Here is an 18,029-nt window from a genome sequence, read left to right as displayed (position 1 = left end):
TTTTGAAGCTAATTATTTATGCATGTCGCAAAATATTTGTTGCATGTCACAGTGTTGCGCCACATCTGGTTAGGACAATGTGCAAGACTACATCCAACCCATCATGGAATCAAACAAGGGACTGATTTGAAACACTCTACAGTATATGGGCAGCAACTTTCTAAACGTTAAAAGAACGTTATATTTATAGATACTTAACAGTATTCAATAAAAAAACAAATCTATCAGAATTTATCTCGATTCAGTCTTGAATTATCTTTAATACATTTTTCCACTGAACTTGGAACACCTTTGGGATTACATCACTTTGAAAAGGACACATGCGATGCAGTCTTAGAGCAAACAAGGCATTTTACAATTTATACACCTTAAAACTTACAATTATGCTGCCAACAACTATAACAGCTTGTGTGCCAGGATGATACCTTAAAATGTTGTCAAGGTAGGAAGCTCACTCACTAAATATGTCAAATTTTATGTATCAATTCTATTTCTCTACTAGCAGAGTAGTGAAGAGTGAGGCAGAAAAAGAGAGTAAAAGATGTAAGGATGTGAATGCATATTTTTTGCTACCTGTTTCCTCCCAGCGAGTCCTGCAGCAGACGTGTGAGTTTAGAGTCTCTGTAAGGCACATGACCCACCTTCTTACACTGCTCTCCCAATGCACTGATCACATTACCCAGGGCCAGCTGCCAAACACACAAACACACACAGATTGTAAAGACCCTGTCATGCTCCATCAAACACTTATCTAAGATTAAAAGCTTTTAAATGGGTATTCTTACAATAGAGTAACTAGGCTCTAAAACAATAGCTATTCATGGCTTTATTTGAGCTTTTCTTCAGAACTCTCTCACAATGTAATTAACTTTATTTACCACTCTGACAACTTCAAAAAGACTGCAGTAATGAATCTAGAAGGCTGCATGACTGAGTAGTTATGGTAATATTAATATCACCAGCATAACTTTAAAAGAACATGACTCAGCTAAAAGTGCTTTCTTATTCATGTTAATGAAGTCCAGGGTAAGTTTGATTTGAAAAATCCCTGACCAAGCCAGTTTTGTGGTGTTGGTAGAGATGTCATTTTGTGACTGCTCTAGAAATAGTTAAAGGGACAGTTCACTAAAAATGTCCATCGAATTATGTTTGATGCTACCTTTGTCATTGAACACAAAAGCAATTACCTAGCAGAATTTATATGCTGCTTTATCCATACAATGAACAGGATGGCAACTAAAGCTGTCAAACTCCAAAATAACACAATAAAGTACAATGAAATTATGACTTGTGCAGTACATATGCTGTACATAACCTGTATGTATACATGTATATGTGTATATATATATATATATATATACATACACATACACACACACACACACACACACACATATACATTTTCAGGAGTTACACGCTCGACTCAACTGTACATGCACGACACATGCCCGGGCATAATAAACACAGGAGCGTATTTACTGTACGGAGAATGAAGACTCCAAATGCAAGCGGTGAACCAGGCGTGCAAGTGATGCGGCCAACTGCTGTATACTCTATCTTCGCATAGCCCGAAAACTCACTTATTGTCATCTGAAGTAGTTTCAAAAGGTAGTAAGACACGGCATGTGGGTGAGTCAGGACCTGGTCGTTCAGGAAGCTGCAGACAGGTATACTTGAAGAGACTGAACGGCAGTCAGAGATGTTTTTATTTTTTGAGATTTGAAACTTCAGGAAATTAACTTCAGCAATCAATATGTTTTATATTTTTATGTCTAGTGTCTTATAACGCATTGGCAAATGTACACTTAAGTTTGGTATGAATTTAATTTGACCATTTGATACTACTATTAAAATAAAAACACTGGAAAATGGCAAAAGATTTTTACCAAACTGTAACTACAACATGTCCACTGATTTTATAACATATATACTTATACTTGCATGAAAGATTAATACCTGTAATTATTTGTTTAATTAACTCTCAGCAAAAAAACAAAAACAAAACAAAAAAAAAAAACGGAACATTTTAAAACTGTTGTTAAAATATACTGTTGCTATATATATATATATATATGCACCCACAGTTGCAATCAAAAGGATTTACAAAGGTAAGGTTTACTGATGACCCAGAATATTTAAACATTAAATCAATATCAGTTGAGTGACACATTCAAAGTCATAGTGTGAATATACTGTAACCTAATATTTCTAAATAGCAGGATTTTATAAAAATGTCATAGTTATTCAAACCCTATTAAATATGTAAGGCTACATAAGTAATTGTTACTAAAATTAAGTCAATACAATGGTAATTGAATTTTAAAATGTAAGTTTAGTGTCGTAAGCAAAAATTTAGTTCTATGCAAAAAATGCAATTAAAAACGAGATGTCATAAAAGCTAATAGAGAAGATTATTTAATTACACAAGAAAAGACCGTGGGTAAAAGTACATTTCCAAGGAACTTCAATTTTCAATAGACAAAGTTGGCAGAACCATTCATACATTTTTATAATATGGTATAACAGCAAATTTCTTAGGTGTGGAAGAAGGTTCAACGAGGGAAGATTTTCAAAGAGGAATGTGACATGTGGAGTCCTGGAAGAAGGTTTTATGGACGTATGACACTACACTGAAAATGTGTTTCTGACCCATGGGTCAGCAGTACATCTGGAGTAAGAAAGGCATTGTAATGGCAAGAATGACACTATCTCCACACTCAAGCACGGAAGTGGGTCAGTCCTATTATGGGGGTGGTTTGCGGCTGCAGGAAATGGCTATCCTGACTATGTAACTGACGCCAAGGATTCTTTCAGGTATCGGGCCATTTTGGTAAAAATGTGATGCCTTTAGTGTATAAACTGAAGCTCTGTGATGACTGGACTTTCCAGCAAGACAATAACACCAAATGCTGCATCCAAGGTTCCGGGATGGGTCGTGGAATGTACTTGAATGGCCCTTGCAGTCCATCATTAAAAGCACAGTGGCAGCACAGAAACCAAAGAATGTCAATGAGCTGGAAGCTTTTGCTAATGAGAAATGTGCAACATCTCAAGACATCAGCCAAAATGTTAAAACTTGGTTGCAAATGGGTCTTCCAAATGGACAATGACTCAAGTATACCTCCAAAGTTGTGGAAAAATGGCTTAAGGACAACAAAGACAAGGTATTGTAGTGGCCATCACAAAGCCCTGACCTCAATCTTTTCAAAGATTTTTGTGCAAGCAAGGAGGCCTTCAAACCTGACATAGTTACACCAGTTCTGTCTGGAGAAATGGGCCAAAATTCCAGCAACTTACTGTGAGAAGCTTGTGGAAGGCTACCCAAAACATTTGACCAAGATAAACAATTTAAAGGCAATGCTACCAAATAATAACCAAGTGTATGTAAACTTCTTACCCAGTGGCAATGTGATGAAAGAAATAAAAGCTGAAATAAATCATTCTCTCTACTATTATTCTGACATTTCTTAAAATATGACTTAAAATAAAGTATTGATCCTATCTGATCTAAGACAGGGAATTTCTCCATGCCACAGAGTCAGGTCAATCAAGGTGTGGATGGAGGAGCACCAGATCAAGGCCCCGTCATGGCCAGCCCAATCTCCAGACCTGAACCCCATTGAAAACCTCTGGAATGTGATCAAGAGGAAGATGGATGGCCATCAAACAAAGCTGAGCTGCATGAATTTGAGCAACGAGTGGCATAAACTTACCAAACAGCAATGTGAAAGACTGGTAGAGAGCATGTCAAGACACATGAAAGCTTTGAAAATGATTGAAAATCAGTGTTTTTCCACCAAATATTGATTTCTGAACTCTTCCTAAATTAAAACTAGTATTGTGTTGTTTAAAAATGAATATGAACTTGGTTTTTTTGCATTATTCGAGATCTGAAACACTGCATCTTTTTGTTATTTTGACCGGTTGTCATTTCCTGTAAATAAATGCTCTAAATTACAATGTTTTTATTTGGAATTTAAGAGAAATTTTGTCAGTATTTTATAGAACAAAACAAAAATGTGCATTTTATTCAAACACATACCAATAAGTAAATCCAGAGAAATTGATAATCTTGCAGTGATCCCTTAATTTTTTCCTGATATATATATATATATATATATATATATATATATATATATATATATATATATATATATATATATATATACACACACATACAGGGTCGGGAGGGTTACTTTTGAAATGTATTCCACTACAGAATACTTGCTGTTGTAACATATTCTGTTAGATTACTCAAGGTCAGTAACGTATTCTAAATATTTTGGATTACTTCTTCAGCAGTTGTAGATTTTTTCACTAGTTTTGACAATAAAATCTGTGCCAGTACAGTAAGACAAAATACACATTTTAAAAGTGCATTCTGTGAAAAATCTAAATAACTTATGCAGTGTTGTTTCTAAAACAAGATTCATCAAATTGATCTTGTTTTGTTTAAATAAATCCTAGTTCATGAGCAACAAGTCAATTTGCGCAAACGCCGCTAATGGATGGATGGATGGATGGATGGATGGATGGAACAACGCATCATGCAGATTTTTCGCTCGAGTTGAAAAATTGAGCGTGTTCGAGTTGCATGCGCCATTTGCTTAATTCGTGCCGCCCGGCGCTAATTCGCTTATATTCGCATATTTGCATTGACTTTGTATGTAATTGCGCCACTCGCTCACTTCGCGTTGTCTATGAGTGCACCATTAGTCACCATCCACCATCATTGCATTAAAAAGAGCAGCCTGGACATTCTGCTAGTCAACTAATTTTGTGCTCCATGAAAAAAAATTCCATACAGGTGGAGACTGAATAGATTATGAGTGAACTTGTCATCGTACCAGACCACAGTTGATAGAAATGCCCTCTCTCGCTCTCTCTCCAGTGGCTCCTGTGCGCTTGAGGCGCTCTGAGCCTGCCAGATCTACAAAGTGAAACTTAGCAGTGAGCGTCTCGTACTCGGGCTGAGAGATGGAGCTATCAGATATGCCGTTCATCTCTCCATTCTCCTGGAATAGTAGAGGGGAAAAAAACATGATTTGAACTTCAAAAAAAATTTGAACAATTATGTTACATTTTAAAAAAGTATGAATATCATTGTATTAGATAACAAAATATGAAAAGTGGCAACTGCCAACAAATGCTGCAGACTTTTGATACTACATCTTTTAACATCATGTGCGTCGTTTTAATTAATATTCACATCTGTTGACAGATCTTCTTGGCAAGCATTTGTAAGTTTCTAACCAAGTGGGGGCTAATTATTCTTATGATGTTGTGTCTGGGAGGGCCATACCAGGTGTGGCTGTGGGCACACCCTCATCTGGCAGAGGTGGATGGTGAAGATGGCATGAGAGCGGGAGCTCTGGGCATTCATCTGTGTGCTGGCAGTGGTGCGGGACAGAGCGCCCAGTTTCAAACACTGCAGGAGCTGAGGAGAGAGTATAGACAGTGTGAGAAAGTGTACGTGTGAGTGTGTACATTTAAAAAAATACATCTCACATTTATAACAATGATTTGTCACTGCAGGACCATTTAAAATTAATTCAAAATTAAGGGGCCAAAAAGGTGATTAAAACGGTAAAAAAAAAACTTTGGATAAATGACGAAAACATAAAGATTAGTCTTTGATTACACTAAAAAGGGACATGTCAAATCTAATATCCATAAGCCCCTTAAGAAAAATATTAAATATATTCCCAAAGATAGACCAGCCAGCCAAATATCTAACCTCATCTTCAGAGCTGACCAGCCGTGAAGTCACTCCTGTGGTGTAGATCCCTCCGCTCCCATCCTCATGGATCTTAATGTTGGACTTCCTGTTTCGAGCCTCAGGGTCACGAGTGCTGTCAAATAGGTCCAGGATCTCCTCGTTATAGAGCTGAAAGACAAATGCACATGCTCTCTGACCAACTAAGGGCAAAAGTCATGAGGTCATAAGGCCAGAGAGAGTTGGTGTGCTTGACCTCGAGAAGGCCAGAGACCACACAAGCTGACATACAAGGTTTTTGCAGTGATAAATAGTGATAACCTCACAACAAAGAGTAAAACTGAAATAGAGCGCAACAGAGAGCACCCACTTTTCAGCTGCCTCCAGAAGCATATTTCCCATTTATTTTCTCCATGGGGTTTAAATAAACATCTTCAATAAAGAGTTCCAAGCCATGAACCAAATCAACCAGCTAAACCTAGATTAATCATAGATTAATCTAGGTTTAATACAGCATTACAAACTGTAATTTGAGGCAAACAAATTATGTGAAATCTGAAAAAAGACAAAGGTACAAGACTGCACTTAACGTTTTTTTATGCACTACAATTGCATGAAGCATTTTGAATGACAGAATCTAATAAAAAGCACTGGTACAAACTATTATTATTATTGACAAACAGTCAGATTCCAAGTATAAAAGCAATATACAATTATATATATACATATACTGTGCATCCGGAAAGTATTCACAGCGCTTCACTTTTTCAACATTTTGTTATGTTACAGCCTTATTCCAAAATGGGTTAAATTCATTATTTTCCTCAAAATACTACAAACAATACCCCATAATGACAACGTGAAAGAAGTTTGTTTGAAATCTTTGGAAATTTATAAAAAAATAAAAATAAATGAAATCACATGTAAATAAGTATTCACAGCCTTTGCTCAACACTTTGTTGAAGCACCTTTGGCACCAATTACAGCCTCAAGTCTTTTTGTGTATGATGCTACAAGCTTGGCAAACCTATTTTTGGGCAGTTTCTCCCATTCTTCTTTGCAGGACCTCTCAAGCTCCATCAGGTTGGATGGGGAGTGTCGGTGCACAGATATTTTCAGATCTCTCCGAGATGTTCAAGTCTGGGCTCTGGCTGGGCCACTCAAGGACAGTCACAGAGTTGTCCCGTAGCCACTCCTTTGTTATCTTGGCTGTGTGCTTAGGGTCGTTGTCCTGTTGGAAGATGAACCTTCACCCCAGTCTGAGGTCCAGAGCGCTCTGGAGCAGGTTTTCATCAAGGATGTCTCTGGTACATTGCTGCATTCATCTTTCCCTCGATCCTGAATAGTCTCCCTGTTCCTGCCGCTGAAAAACACCACCATGCTTCACTGTATGGATGGTATTGGCCAGGTGATGAGCGGTGCCTGGTTTCCTCCAGATATGACGCTTGCCATTCAGGCCAAAGAGTTCAATATTTGTTTCATCAGACCAGATCATTTTGTTTCTAATGGTCTGAGAGTCCTTCAGGTGCCTTTTGGCAAACACCAGGTAGGCTGTCATGTGCCTTTTACTGAGGAGTGGCTTCCGTCTGGCCACTCTACCATACAGGCCTGATTGGTGGAGTGCTGCAGAGATGGTTGTTCTTCTGGAAGTTTTTCCTCTCTACACAGAGAAATGCTGGAGCTCTGTCAGAGTGACCATTGGGTTCTTGGTCACCTCCCTGACTAAGGCCCTTCTCCCCCGATCGCTCAGTTTGGCCGGGTGGCCATCTCTAGAAAGTGTCCTGGTGGTTCCAAACTTCTTCCATTGACGGATGATGGAGTCCACTGTGCTCATTGGGACCTTCAATGCTTCAGAAATTTTTCTGTACCCTTCCCCAGATCTGTGCCTCGATACAATCCTGTCTCGGAGGTCTACAGACAATTCCTTGGACTTCATGGCTTGGTTTGTGCTCTCACATGCACTGTTAACTGTGGAACCTTATATAGACAGGTGTGTGCCTTTCCAAATCATGTCCAATCAACTGAATTTACCACAGGTGGACTCCAATCAAGTTGTAGAAACAGCTCAAGGATGATCAGTGGAAACATGATCCACCTGATCTCAATTTTGAGTGTCATGGCAAAGGCTGTGAATACTTATGTACATGTGAATTGAATCAATTTTGGAATAAGGCTGTAACATAACAAAATGTGGAAAATTTGAAGCGCTGTGAATACTTTCCGGATGCACTATATATACATTTATTGCTAAATATTTGATATCTACAAATAGTTAATCAGTTTGATGGTAGCAAGTCTCAATTACATAATTTGAAATGCTTCATGGGATTGGGATTGCTAAACTCTTTTGCAACCATTTGCTTTAATGGTAGCAGTGAATTCTCTGATTGGTGGAGCTCTCTTTAGGATTGAGGGTAGTGTAGTTCATCATGAATTCAGCAAAGTTGATATCACATGACTTGTGGCTTCTACAGGAGCCCTTACAATCACTTAAGTTCACCTAAAACTATAAATTGAGTCACTCACCATCATGTTTTTCCAACTTGTATGAGCTTCTTCCATGGAACATAAAATAATATATGTATATAGTAGAATTAATTTATTGTATGAAACAAAAGAGCAGCGTCAACATTTGTCAAAATGTCACCTCTTGAGTTCCAAAACAACATGAGGATCAGTAAATTATGACAGAATTTTAATTCTGGATGAACTAACCCAATAACAATTTGAATGTTTATAAATTATCATTATAAATTAATTACTCCAAGGAGAAAATGAGTGGGATTTTTACTTCTGGAAGCTAACTGTAGTGCTCTATAGAAGAGGTAGAGGGAATACAAAAATAAGAGGGAGTTGATTAAATAAATTTAGGGTTTAAAACAATAAATCAAACTGCTAACATGGAAAGAAATGTACCAAGTGCACATAGGAGTTCTGGAAAAGACAAGACTAATGAAAAAAGGCATTTTAAATGGTCTATTAAAGCAGTCCCGTGGGAGGCCCTCCTTTCACAACCACAGAGCTTAAGACAAATCTGCCCAGTTATTCCGGACAGCAAACCGTGATTCTGCTGAACAAACAGCAGCCTGTGCCAGACAGTGAGCAGCACGGCTCGTTAAAACACCCCGTTGCAGGTTTTAAACTCATTACCTAAGCCAGGACTTTACACAAGTCAGGGGGTAATCAGTTTACAGTTACACTGCTGTCTGCTTACCCTGGCATCCAAGCACCTCCTCCTTGCATATAGTCAACTGTAATGACTGATATCAAAAAAATATGGACCTCAAGGGGGTTTTTCTCCATGTTATCACAGTCAGTTGTCTCTTGGCTCACTCAACACACTCTCTTTCTCTCCCTCCATTATAGTGATTTAAGTTGAGTCTGCTTGACAGCACCATTGCAGGCTAGATTAATGGAGTGAGGACAGTGGGACTCCAGCCATCTGCCCTGGTCAGCTCCAGTACCAGTTTAGCTTTATTATATATGCACATAATTAAAACCATTTAACAATAATCATAATGAAGTCCATGCTGAGACGGTATTTAAAGAGCAGTAAAACTACAAACTCCCACAGTTCTATAAGTGTGCTCAAACTAATAAAGTGGAGACTACATAGTCCAACCTTTTGCTATAGAATGTATGTTGCACTGTCACAAGTTAAATATTTTTATTATGGCTATATTTACCCTTGGAGAGAATTCGAAGGGGCATTTTTTACCTTTATAAAAGACACATTTCCCTAACCATGTAAAAACACATTGCATATGATCATTTTATATTAAATACTTTATATAAATTATCTATCTGAATAATTAACAAGGCCTACAATTTAAAAAAATTCCACCAATTTCTGAATTTAAGAGGCATGTTTGTCACTTTTTTTGCCGCTTATGCCCTATGCCCTGGTTAATTTCTTACCCTGGTACAAAGCATGCATGCATATGTCATCAAGAGTTGATTAACATATATTTTAAATAATATGTAAAAATCCAATAAATTTTTTCAATAGGCGAATACATTTTTTCCAATAAATAATAAGGCTTTAAAGACAGATTTAACATGAACTCTGAGGTATGGTTTATGCTTCTGTTGAAGCCATCAGTCCGTGACGTTTCAATATTGTTTTTAAAAAATTGTGTTTAATAGTGAAATTCCTGGTGAAGAACTACACTACCCATGATCCACCAATCAGAGCACGGTAGCGTCCTAATGCCTACCAAATGTGCACGGTAGCGTCCGCCCATTACAATGCACTGTGAATGACGCAATCGAGTCAGTGATCCTGTACACTCTCGGAAAACTTCTTTATTGATATGCTCTTGAATATTTAGCAATATACTGTAAGTATATTGATTCTACACTTATAATCAACAACTTTAAATCAATAGCTTTATATATTTCCCAAAGAAAATATTCAATTACGTCATTCCCAATGCTTCATGGGATTGTAGTTCATTCTCTCATAAAACATTTTATTTTATTTTTATATAACAATTAGTACACATTCTTGTACCTTTGTCTATTAATTCGATTTTATAAATACGTTTTTGCTTCAAATCAAAATTATACTGCTATGATTTACATCAAAGCTGGTCAGTTTGATTCAATTTCATTAAAACTTTCTCATGAAGACTTTTATAAAAAGCCTTTGGAAAAAATACTTCCGGAACAGGGCAGCTGACTGTTGTGCTCTATTGAGAGCCGTATTCCACCTCGCTAAAGTCTCACCTCCAGGAACTGGGCGCTGACTTTGAATTCTGGCAGCGGCATGTCTGCGCTCTGTGCCTCTAGTCTACGTTTCTGGATGCCCTGGAAGAGTTGTTGCACTGCTCTAGGGATGATGCCCTGCTCATCATCTGCCATAGTCAAGTCAAAGCCAGAGCCCATGGTGTAGGTCTTTCCTGAACCAGTCTGCATGACAGAACAGGACATGCACAATACACACAAAGTGCCCAATGAAACATGAATTCAGTAAAAGCATTCAAAACACAACATACAAAAGCACTTAAAAAAAAATATTGGTGGACCACTACTAAGATCCATGAACCATCAAAAGGAAAATTCTGTGTGTAAATAGTCAATAAAACAACTGTGTCTTCTGTTAATCAATCTTCTGTGTTTCTTGCCGTAAAGATGGGAGTAGCCCACTAGCTGAAATATTCTTCTCAGGTGTACAAGTGTCCAATAATTGCACTTACTACTGCACTTAATGTACAGAAAACTACATTTAAAAAAATCCTTGTCTGTCTCTGTGCTACTCTTTTACTTCTCCAGCCACTGTGAGAACTTGGCAGTCCTATACTGCAGATGTTGTCAAACTCTGTATGAGAAATTGCTTGCTATGTGTCTAATTTGAATCGCTTTGTATAAAAGTGTTTGCTAAATGACTAAATGTAAATGCAATCATGTTTTATTTGGATCATATCTGCTTTTGTTCATCTTCAGTCACACTGACACAGAAGTAAAGTTGGGCGATAAACCCTGGCCGCTGTACGATGGCCACTCTAAGTGTGACGATGGTGTATGATGAGTGGAACCGAGAGGCCTGTGTTCAACACACAAAGACGCTCTGCATAGCTGTCCCATCATGTATAGCTCTTAAGGAAAAGGTTACGGTGTCACAGCAGTCTGACAGTGGAGTATTCACATTTAAAGAAATAAATGAGCTCAAAAGTATCGCCATTTGATCCAAATACTGGTAAATTGAGGTGTGTTTTTTGTAGAGATTGTGAGAAACATTTGCACTATATTCCATCAATGATTTTATTTTAGAGATAAACAACATTAAACCTTAAATTTTAGTCTATTAATCTCACAAAGTGATCTCATGGCTTCAAAAGACTTAAAATATAGTGCACAAGTCGTATGATCTCGCATCCATTACTTTTACTGTATGGTGTTTGACGAACCATTACTATTATTTGGCATCACAAACCACGCTACTCTGGATTACTATGTGTTTGTAAACCTGCAGGTTTGTATGTCAGTTTATCTGTGTATTGGTGTTTGGTAGACCTCACTTGTCCGTAAGCGAAGACAGTAGCGTTGTATCCATCAAAGCAGCCTTCAATAAGCCTATGGACACAGGCGCTGTAGATTTGTTGTTGTTGGGCATCCATATCAAACACAAAGTCATACGTAAAGGCCTTGTCTTTTCCCAGGAGCAATTGAGGCTCTCCAGGAGTCACGGAGGTACAGATGTGACATCCCTCAATCTTTTCCTTTGCCATCTGTGGCCGGATCCTGATGAAAACAACAAAGAAACAAAAACACTTTGGTGAAGGAAGAGGTAACAGCCTTTAAGGACACAGAAACAATTAAATGCTGCATTTACGTTGTGTCTGAATTACAAGAATTTTGAAATGGCAACTCTGAAACTTTACTCGTAGCAGTTCACATCACATCCCCAAATAATTTGCTTCTATGGCAATGTACGTAGCTGCAAAAAGTTGGAAGTTAGCCAGTTCTTTTGCTCTATCTGCGGTAACAGAGAATCAGATAGAAAACCTTTGGTATGTTTTCAAATAATACAGGATCCTTTCAATTTTGCGGCATTACAAATAGTACAGTTATAAGAAAAAATACAATGTTTTGATAGTTTTTGTTTTCACATGAATATGGGCATATGGGAAAAGTCAGAGCATACATAAAATGTAGTTAAAAATACACAACAGGATTCTGGGCTCTCTTTCGACTTCTGTGGTTGAAACATAAAATTCTAAGTTGCAGAATTGTGTTGTTTTCCTAAAGAAGAAAACAATTAACTTATAATTAGTTTTTACTAATTACAGTAAAGTTTTTTTTAAAAGTGCAAGATTTTAAAAGAGTTGGGAAATGACCTGAGCCAGACTCAGACTCGAGTAATAAGCACATAACAGTCACGCGTGTGTCGGATCAGATACAATACACGACACAACACACTGTCTCTTTAGCATAAATAAGGTCATTCAGACATGACACAAATATACCAATAGTAAAAAGGACACAGACCTGGTGTACTTCACACTTCAATACACTATGAACCAATATTTCAGCTGGGGTAAAAAAACAGGAAGGATAAACCACTTTCATTAACAGATGACAAATGAGTTTGTCAAGTTAATGTAAAGGTTAATTAAGACTTCAGGCTAAAAACCCTCTACTTCATTAATCAATTAATACAATCAAGTTAATTAGCTTTTGATAATGTCATTTCTGAATTGCTGATACACATTTGTCTACATTGACAATTTACTCCATTTAAATGCACTTAAGAAAATTGTTTATTTTAGGGCAATTCCGCTACAGGTTGCAACAGAAAGTTCTCGCGCCTCGCTCACGGAGGATGTGTGAACCTGGCGTAAGCTGCTGTGTCTGTGTAAACACTCTTTTTGACTTTAGGTGAATTGACAAGATTCATTATCTATTAGGCCTAATAAGAGTAGCATCAAAGAAATCAAATTATGATTACAAGCAAATAGTTTTGAGCTTGTTTCCATTTTTTTAATTCGGTAACCTTCATTAAAAAAAATCTCAGGTACTAATTTAATTAAGTTTAATTAATACATATACATTAAAATTACTACAGACTAACCTTAACTCAAACCATAAACCTTTTGAATTTTTTGAATTTAATACAATTTAATAAAAACGTTCAAATTAATATATATAGAGAATTAACCTTTTAAATTTAAGTTTCAAGACATCCACAAAGGGAGTTATTCTCAAACTTCTTATGGGCTATCTTTTGGCGACAATTTTGCAATCTATAGCCCATTTGATCAGGAGGACAAACATGAGGCACTCTCCATAGAGGATCACATGCTAAATATAACCCCCACACTGGAGGATTACATATCCAATCTGAATCCTTTAAATCTGGGTGAATGAATGACCCCATCCAAACCTGCCATTGAACACTGATTGTAGATCGACTTACTGTGCTGAAGCTCTATAATAGAAGCTTCAAAACTGTTCTCAGCTCAGTGTTTTAAAAAAGCCTCCTTATTGGCTTGATTTGTTTATCTTGAAGAGCCTAGTAATTTGCCATTTTCTCTGAGATAGTATGCCGCATGTCTCAGAGAGGTTATTAAAGGGATAGTTCACCTAAAAATGAAAATTCTCTCATCATTCACTCACCCTCATGCCATCCCAGATGTGTATGACTTTCATTCTTCTGCAGAACACAAATTAAGATTTTAAGAAGAATATTTCAGCTCTGTAGTTCATTCAATGCAAGTGAATGGGTGCCAACACTCCAAAAAGCACATAAAGGCATCATAAAAGTAATCCATACTACTCCAGTGTTTAATCCATATCTTCAGAAGTGAAATTATAGGTGTGGATGAGGCCCAGTAGGGGGCGATATGCATGAAGAATGTGAATCACCAAAAGCACAAGAAGATGCATGTGAAAGTGATCTGTTTCTCACCCACACCTATCATATCACTTCTGAAGATATTGATTTAACCACTGGAGTCTTATGGATTACTTTTATGCTGACTAATGTGATTTTTGGAACTTCATATTTTTGGCACCCATTCACTTATATTGTATGGATCAAAAGAGCTGAGAGATTCTTCTTAAAATCCTCATTTGAGTTCAGCAGATGAAAGAAAGTCATACACCTCTGGTACGGCATAATGGTGAGTAAATGATGAGAGAATCTTCATTTTTGGGTGAGCTATTCCTTTAATACTTGCTAAATAACTTTGTTGACATTCTACATAACCATTTAATTCCCAGAGGGCCTGGAGTTTGCATGGGGTTGGTTGCTCCACATAAGTACTGCTGCTGCTATCCGTGTCATTATAATTTTTTTAATAATGGAAAAGGATTATTGATAAAAAAACACAATCCTTGGATGAGTCAGAGACTAAGGCCCAAAACGGAGTACTCTAAACAAGTACGTTAGAGCAAACGCTTTAAAAGACTCAAACATGATTTCATATGCTGTTGCGTCTCGAAATGTTTCAGAATTAAATTGATAAGGCAACGAAAGTCCATGCTGCATTCGCAGCAGTCCTCAAAGTGGGCATTTACATAAACTGCCACTTCTACAGTCAGTTTTCTCTTTCAAGTCAACTACTGACATTGCAGAGCAACAGCTTGAAGAGAATCTTGCTTGGTTAAAATCAGTCACATTGATTAAATATTTATACTATAGCTAGCTCCCTCAATAATAATAAATGCATACAGTTTAACGGGTGGCACAGACATTAGAAGGTAACTCTTTTGCCCTGTTAAGTACTTTGTTACCATCAGTAATGCGAGAATGTAGGTTAAAGACCCTAAATTCGCTTGACGCATGTTATAGTATGGCCTACGTAGATGTATTTCCTATTGAAACCAGACGTTTTGGCAAGACATATCGAAGGGCTCATCCATTTGTAAAAAAAAAATATAAAAAAAAATAGCCAAAAGGCTTTAGTTACGTCACAGCCATGATTCCCATGACTTATGATTTGTGGAAGTTGGTATTAGAGGAGGGGAAGGGACATTCTAGAGAGCATTTGGACGAAGAGAGACTGGACAAATATTTGTATATTATTTTTGTCAATTTCCTGGAAGGACTGTCAATTTGAAATTAATTTATCTGCTAACAGTTAATTATGTCAACTTTTAACAATATGGATAACAACATTAGGATAAAGCCGACATGCTAACAGATATGCACTAAAAGGGGTCTTTTAAGCATACACAAAGGTGCAGCACCTTTGGGATGGGTTGGCCAAGCATTTGCATTTTCGTATGCTTCTGGCCTAACAAACAGCTTGTTTTACAGGTCTCTTTCTCTTACACTCTCACTGTCTCTAGAGCCCCAAATTAGATTCCAAAACAAGAGATCAGATGTTGGCCTGCCCACTGAAGCCATTTTAATGCCTAAAGGTAATCCATCATTAATATCCAACAGTAATGACACCCACACATGACAGCGGGAGACATCTGTCTGCCTGCTGCCTCTGTGTGTATGTGTTTGTTTATTTGAAGCAAAAGGAAGTGTGTCATCAGTCAGCTCCGAAAGCACTTCCTGGCCTGAACTGGGAAGTTCTTGCCACATCCTTCAGTTAGAGCTGTGTAAGAGAACTCTGAGGCGGTAATAACCGCAAAGGTCTGACAGTGTTCTTTCTGCTTATAAAGCCGATAAACTGAAACTTTTGTACTACAGCTAATTGGAAGAATATCAGAAACCTGATATAACAATCTGCAAAGTTCTGTTTATATCCAGCAAACTCTACCTGTTCCATTGAAATTACACTGGTTATGGAAAACCAGAAGTGCATCCACCTAAAACAGTAGTCCAAAAAGGATGTCTACATCCTTTTGGTCAGCTAAAAGGATGATTTAGAACGTCACAGCTCAAATTTAAGATGCACAATTTTGGTGTTAAACCCACTGAAAAATCTTGCCTCATAGACTTCCATTAAGATCGCATGACAGTACATGATTTTTGAGGGACAAAATGATTGTCTATGATGAGTAATGGAGCTTAATTTGTAACCGGAATATACCTTTGAAGAATGAATTAATCATAAATATGATCCCATCCGTTTCTGACTTTATTGAAGACCTTCTATGTCACTTCATAGTAGGTACATTGCTTTGTTGGTCCAAGAGAAACATGTATTTGTATGCATATATGAACACCCACATTCCTAGGTTCTGATTTCAGGATACTGAAGAGGGCAAGGGTATGATCAACCAGTGGGCTGCAAAAACAAGTCACATTTGTAATGAAAACAGGATCTGAAAGGCAGAAAAATGCAGGGAAGACTGCCGAATCACATGCCAATTCACTGGAAGGAGAGGACACACAAGGGTGGCACATGAGTGCACATGGGCACACATACTCCTCTCTTCTTCTGAAAGCTCTTCTACCTCAAAAGAGCAATTGAGCTGTGCATTCGTGCTTGAACATACATGACTTGCAATTTGATCACTATCAACTTTAGGGAAATATTCCATCCGATATCTTCTATTGTACATGCCAAAGCTGCACACACAAAAGGGCAGTCGAGTGTCACCAATTATAGCCAGTTTATTGATGGGTATTCTCATCTGGGCTCTGGTCCAAAAGGCCCACACTATTGCAAGCCAAGCCCATATACTCTTTGTTACAACCAAGTCTTTCAAGCACTAAAAGGCACTAAACGAGTTATGTGAGAAAAAGAGATGTTGAGTAGATGTATGTAGGAAAGCAGGAGGAGCTGTATTTGTTTTGATATCATCACCTCCCCCTACGTTTCCAAAGTAAACAACGTCTTCAATGTCTTTCTCTGACTGGTGCCTGGAAAAACAGATCAGTGTGTCATGAGGGAGGGGCAGCAGTTCAGGAAACAGACCTCCATTTCCTCTCTTGACAGACCCTTTAACAGCCAGATCACAAACATTATTGCCTGCACCAGTTTACACGAACAGACACAATCCGTTTTATTCACAGCAAAATTCTGCCCCAACACCCCCTTACACATAATCTGATGCTTAAATAGTTTAATGACCATTTACCAACAGAATCACTTTTCTGTCTCTCTCTGTCTGAGACGTTTTGTATTCGCCTCACTCACTGGTTGGAGACGCATAAGAGCACTCATTTAAAAACAGCCTCTCTCGAGAAGACAAAAGGTGTGCATGTGTGTGTGTGTGTGTGTGTGTCTACAGGTCTCACTATGTTTGTGAGTGCCAAATTTTTCAAATGTCCTCACTACTATAGTGAAACTTGATGAAAACCAACTAGTAAGAACATTTTAGGTAAGGTTTTTGAAGCTGGTTTGTAGCATACCAAGAATACCGACTACTTTGCTGTTATTAGTACTGTAACTGTTATTTAGTGTTAAATTATTGTAGTTGGGTTAGGTGGCTTAGGTTTTATTGTAAATTTGTTATGCAAGTTTGTTATGTTTTGTATTTACTTATATTTATATATTTAAGTATACTTAAAACTTTTAATATATTGTTCAATTTAAATGTATATATATATATATATATATATATATATATATATATATATATATATATATATATATATATATATATATATATATATATATATATTTTTTTTTTTTTTTATTTCTTTGTTCTTTAATGTTATCCACCATCCTTTTGTGGCTCTTTTTTTAAATCTTTTTTTAAAGTATCGGTTCAGGGACCGTTTAGGCACCGGTACCGTTTTAAAAGTATCGATTTGGCACCGGTATTGTAAAAAACTCAAAAGATACCCAACCCTATTTTAGGTAGTCTTCACTATTAAAAAGGCTCATAAATCATACAAATCATGTTTAGTTTTAAATCTACTGGTGTGCACATGTTTCTGTGAGGGTTAGGGGATAGAAAATAT

General features: G+C 37.3%; 1 protein-coding gene across 1 annotated transcript in view; it reads right to left on the bottom strand.

Annotated features, from left to right (window-relative positions):
* Nucleotides 1–18,029, bottom strand: part of LOC127632847 (kinesin-like protein KIF21B) — a 115,572-nt gene that overhangs the window by 60,146 nt on the left and 37,397 nt on the right. Inside the window, exons 2-7 of the mRNA XM_052111653.1 lie at nucleotides 11,737–11,959; nucleotides 10,445–10,627; nucleotides 5,738–5,887; nucleotides 5,303–5,437; nucleotides 4,848–5,015; nucleotides 574–689 (exon numbers count right to left, since the gene is read on the bottom strand). Coding sequence (XP_051967613.1) covers nucleotides 574–689; nucleotides 4,848–5,015; nucleotides 5,303–5,437; nucleotides 5,738–5,887; nucleotides 10,445–10,627; nucleotides 11,737–11,959 — 975 coding nt within the window. The remainder of the gene's footprint in view (nucleotides 1–573; nucleotides 690–4,847; nucleotides 5,016–5,302; nucleotides 5,438–5,737; nucleotides 5,888–10,444; nucleotides 10,628–11,736; nucleotides 11,960–18,029) is intronic.

Source organism: Xyrauchen texanus, chromosome 39 (assembly GCF_025860055.1).
Source record: "Xyrauchen texanus isolate HMW12.3.18 chromosome 39, RBS_HiC_50CHRs, whole genome shotgun sequence".
Classification (NCBI taxonomy): Eukaryota; Metazoa; Chordata; class Actinopteri; order Cypriniformes; family Catostomidae; genus Xyrauchen; species Xyrauchen texanus.
This window is presented reverse-complemented; position numbering and strand designations above follow the sequence as displayed.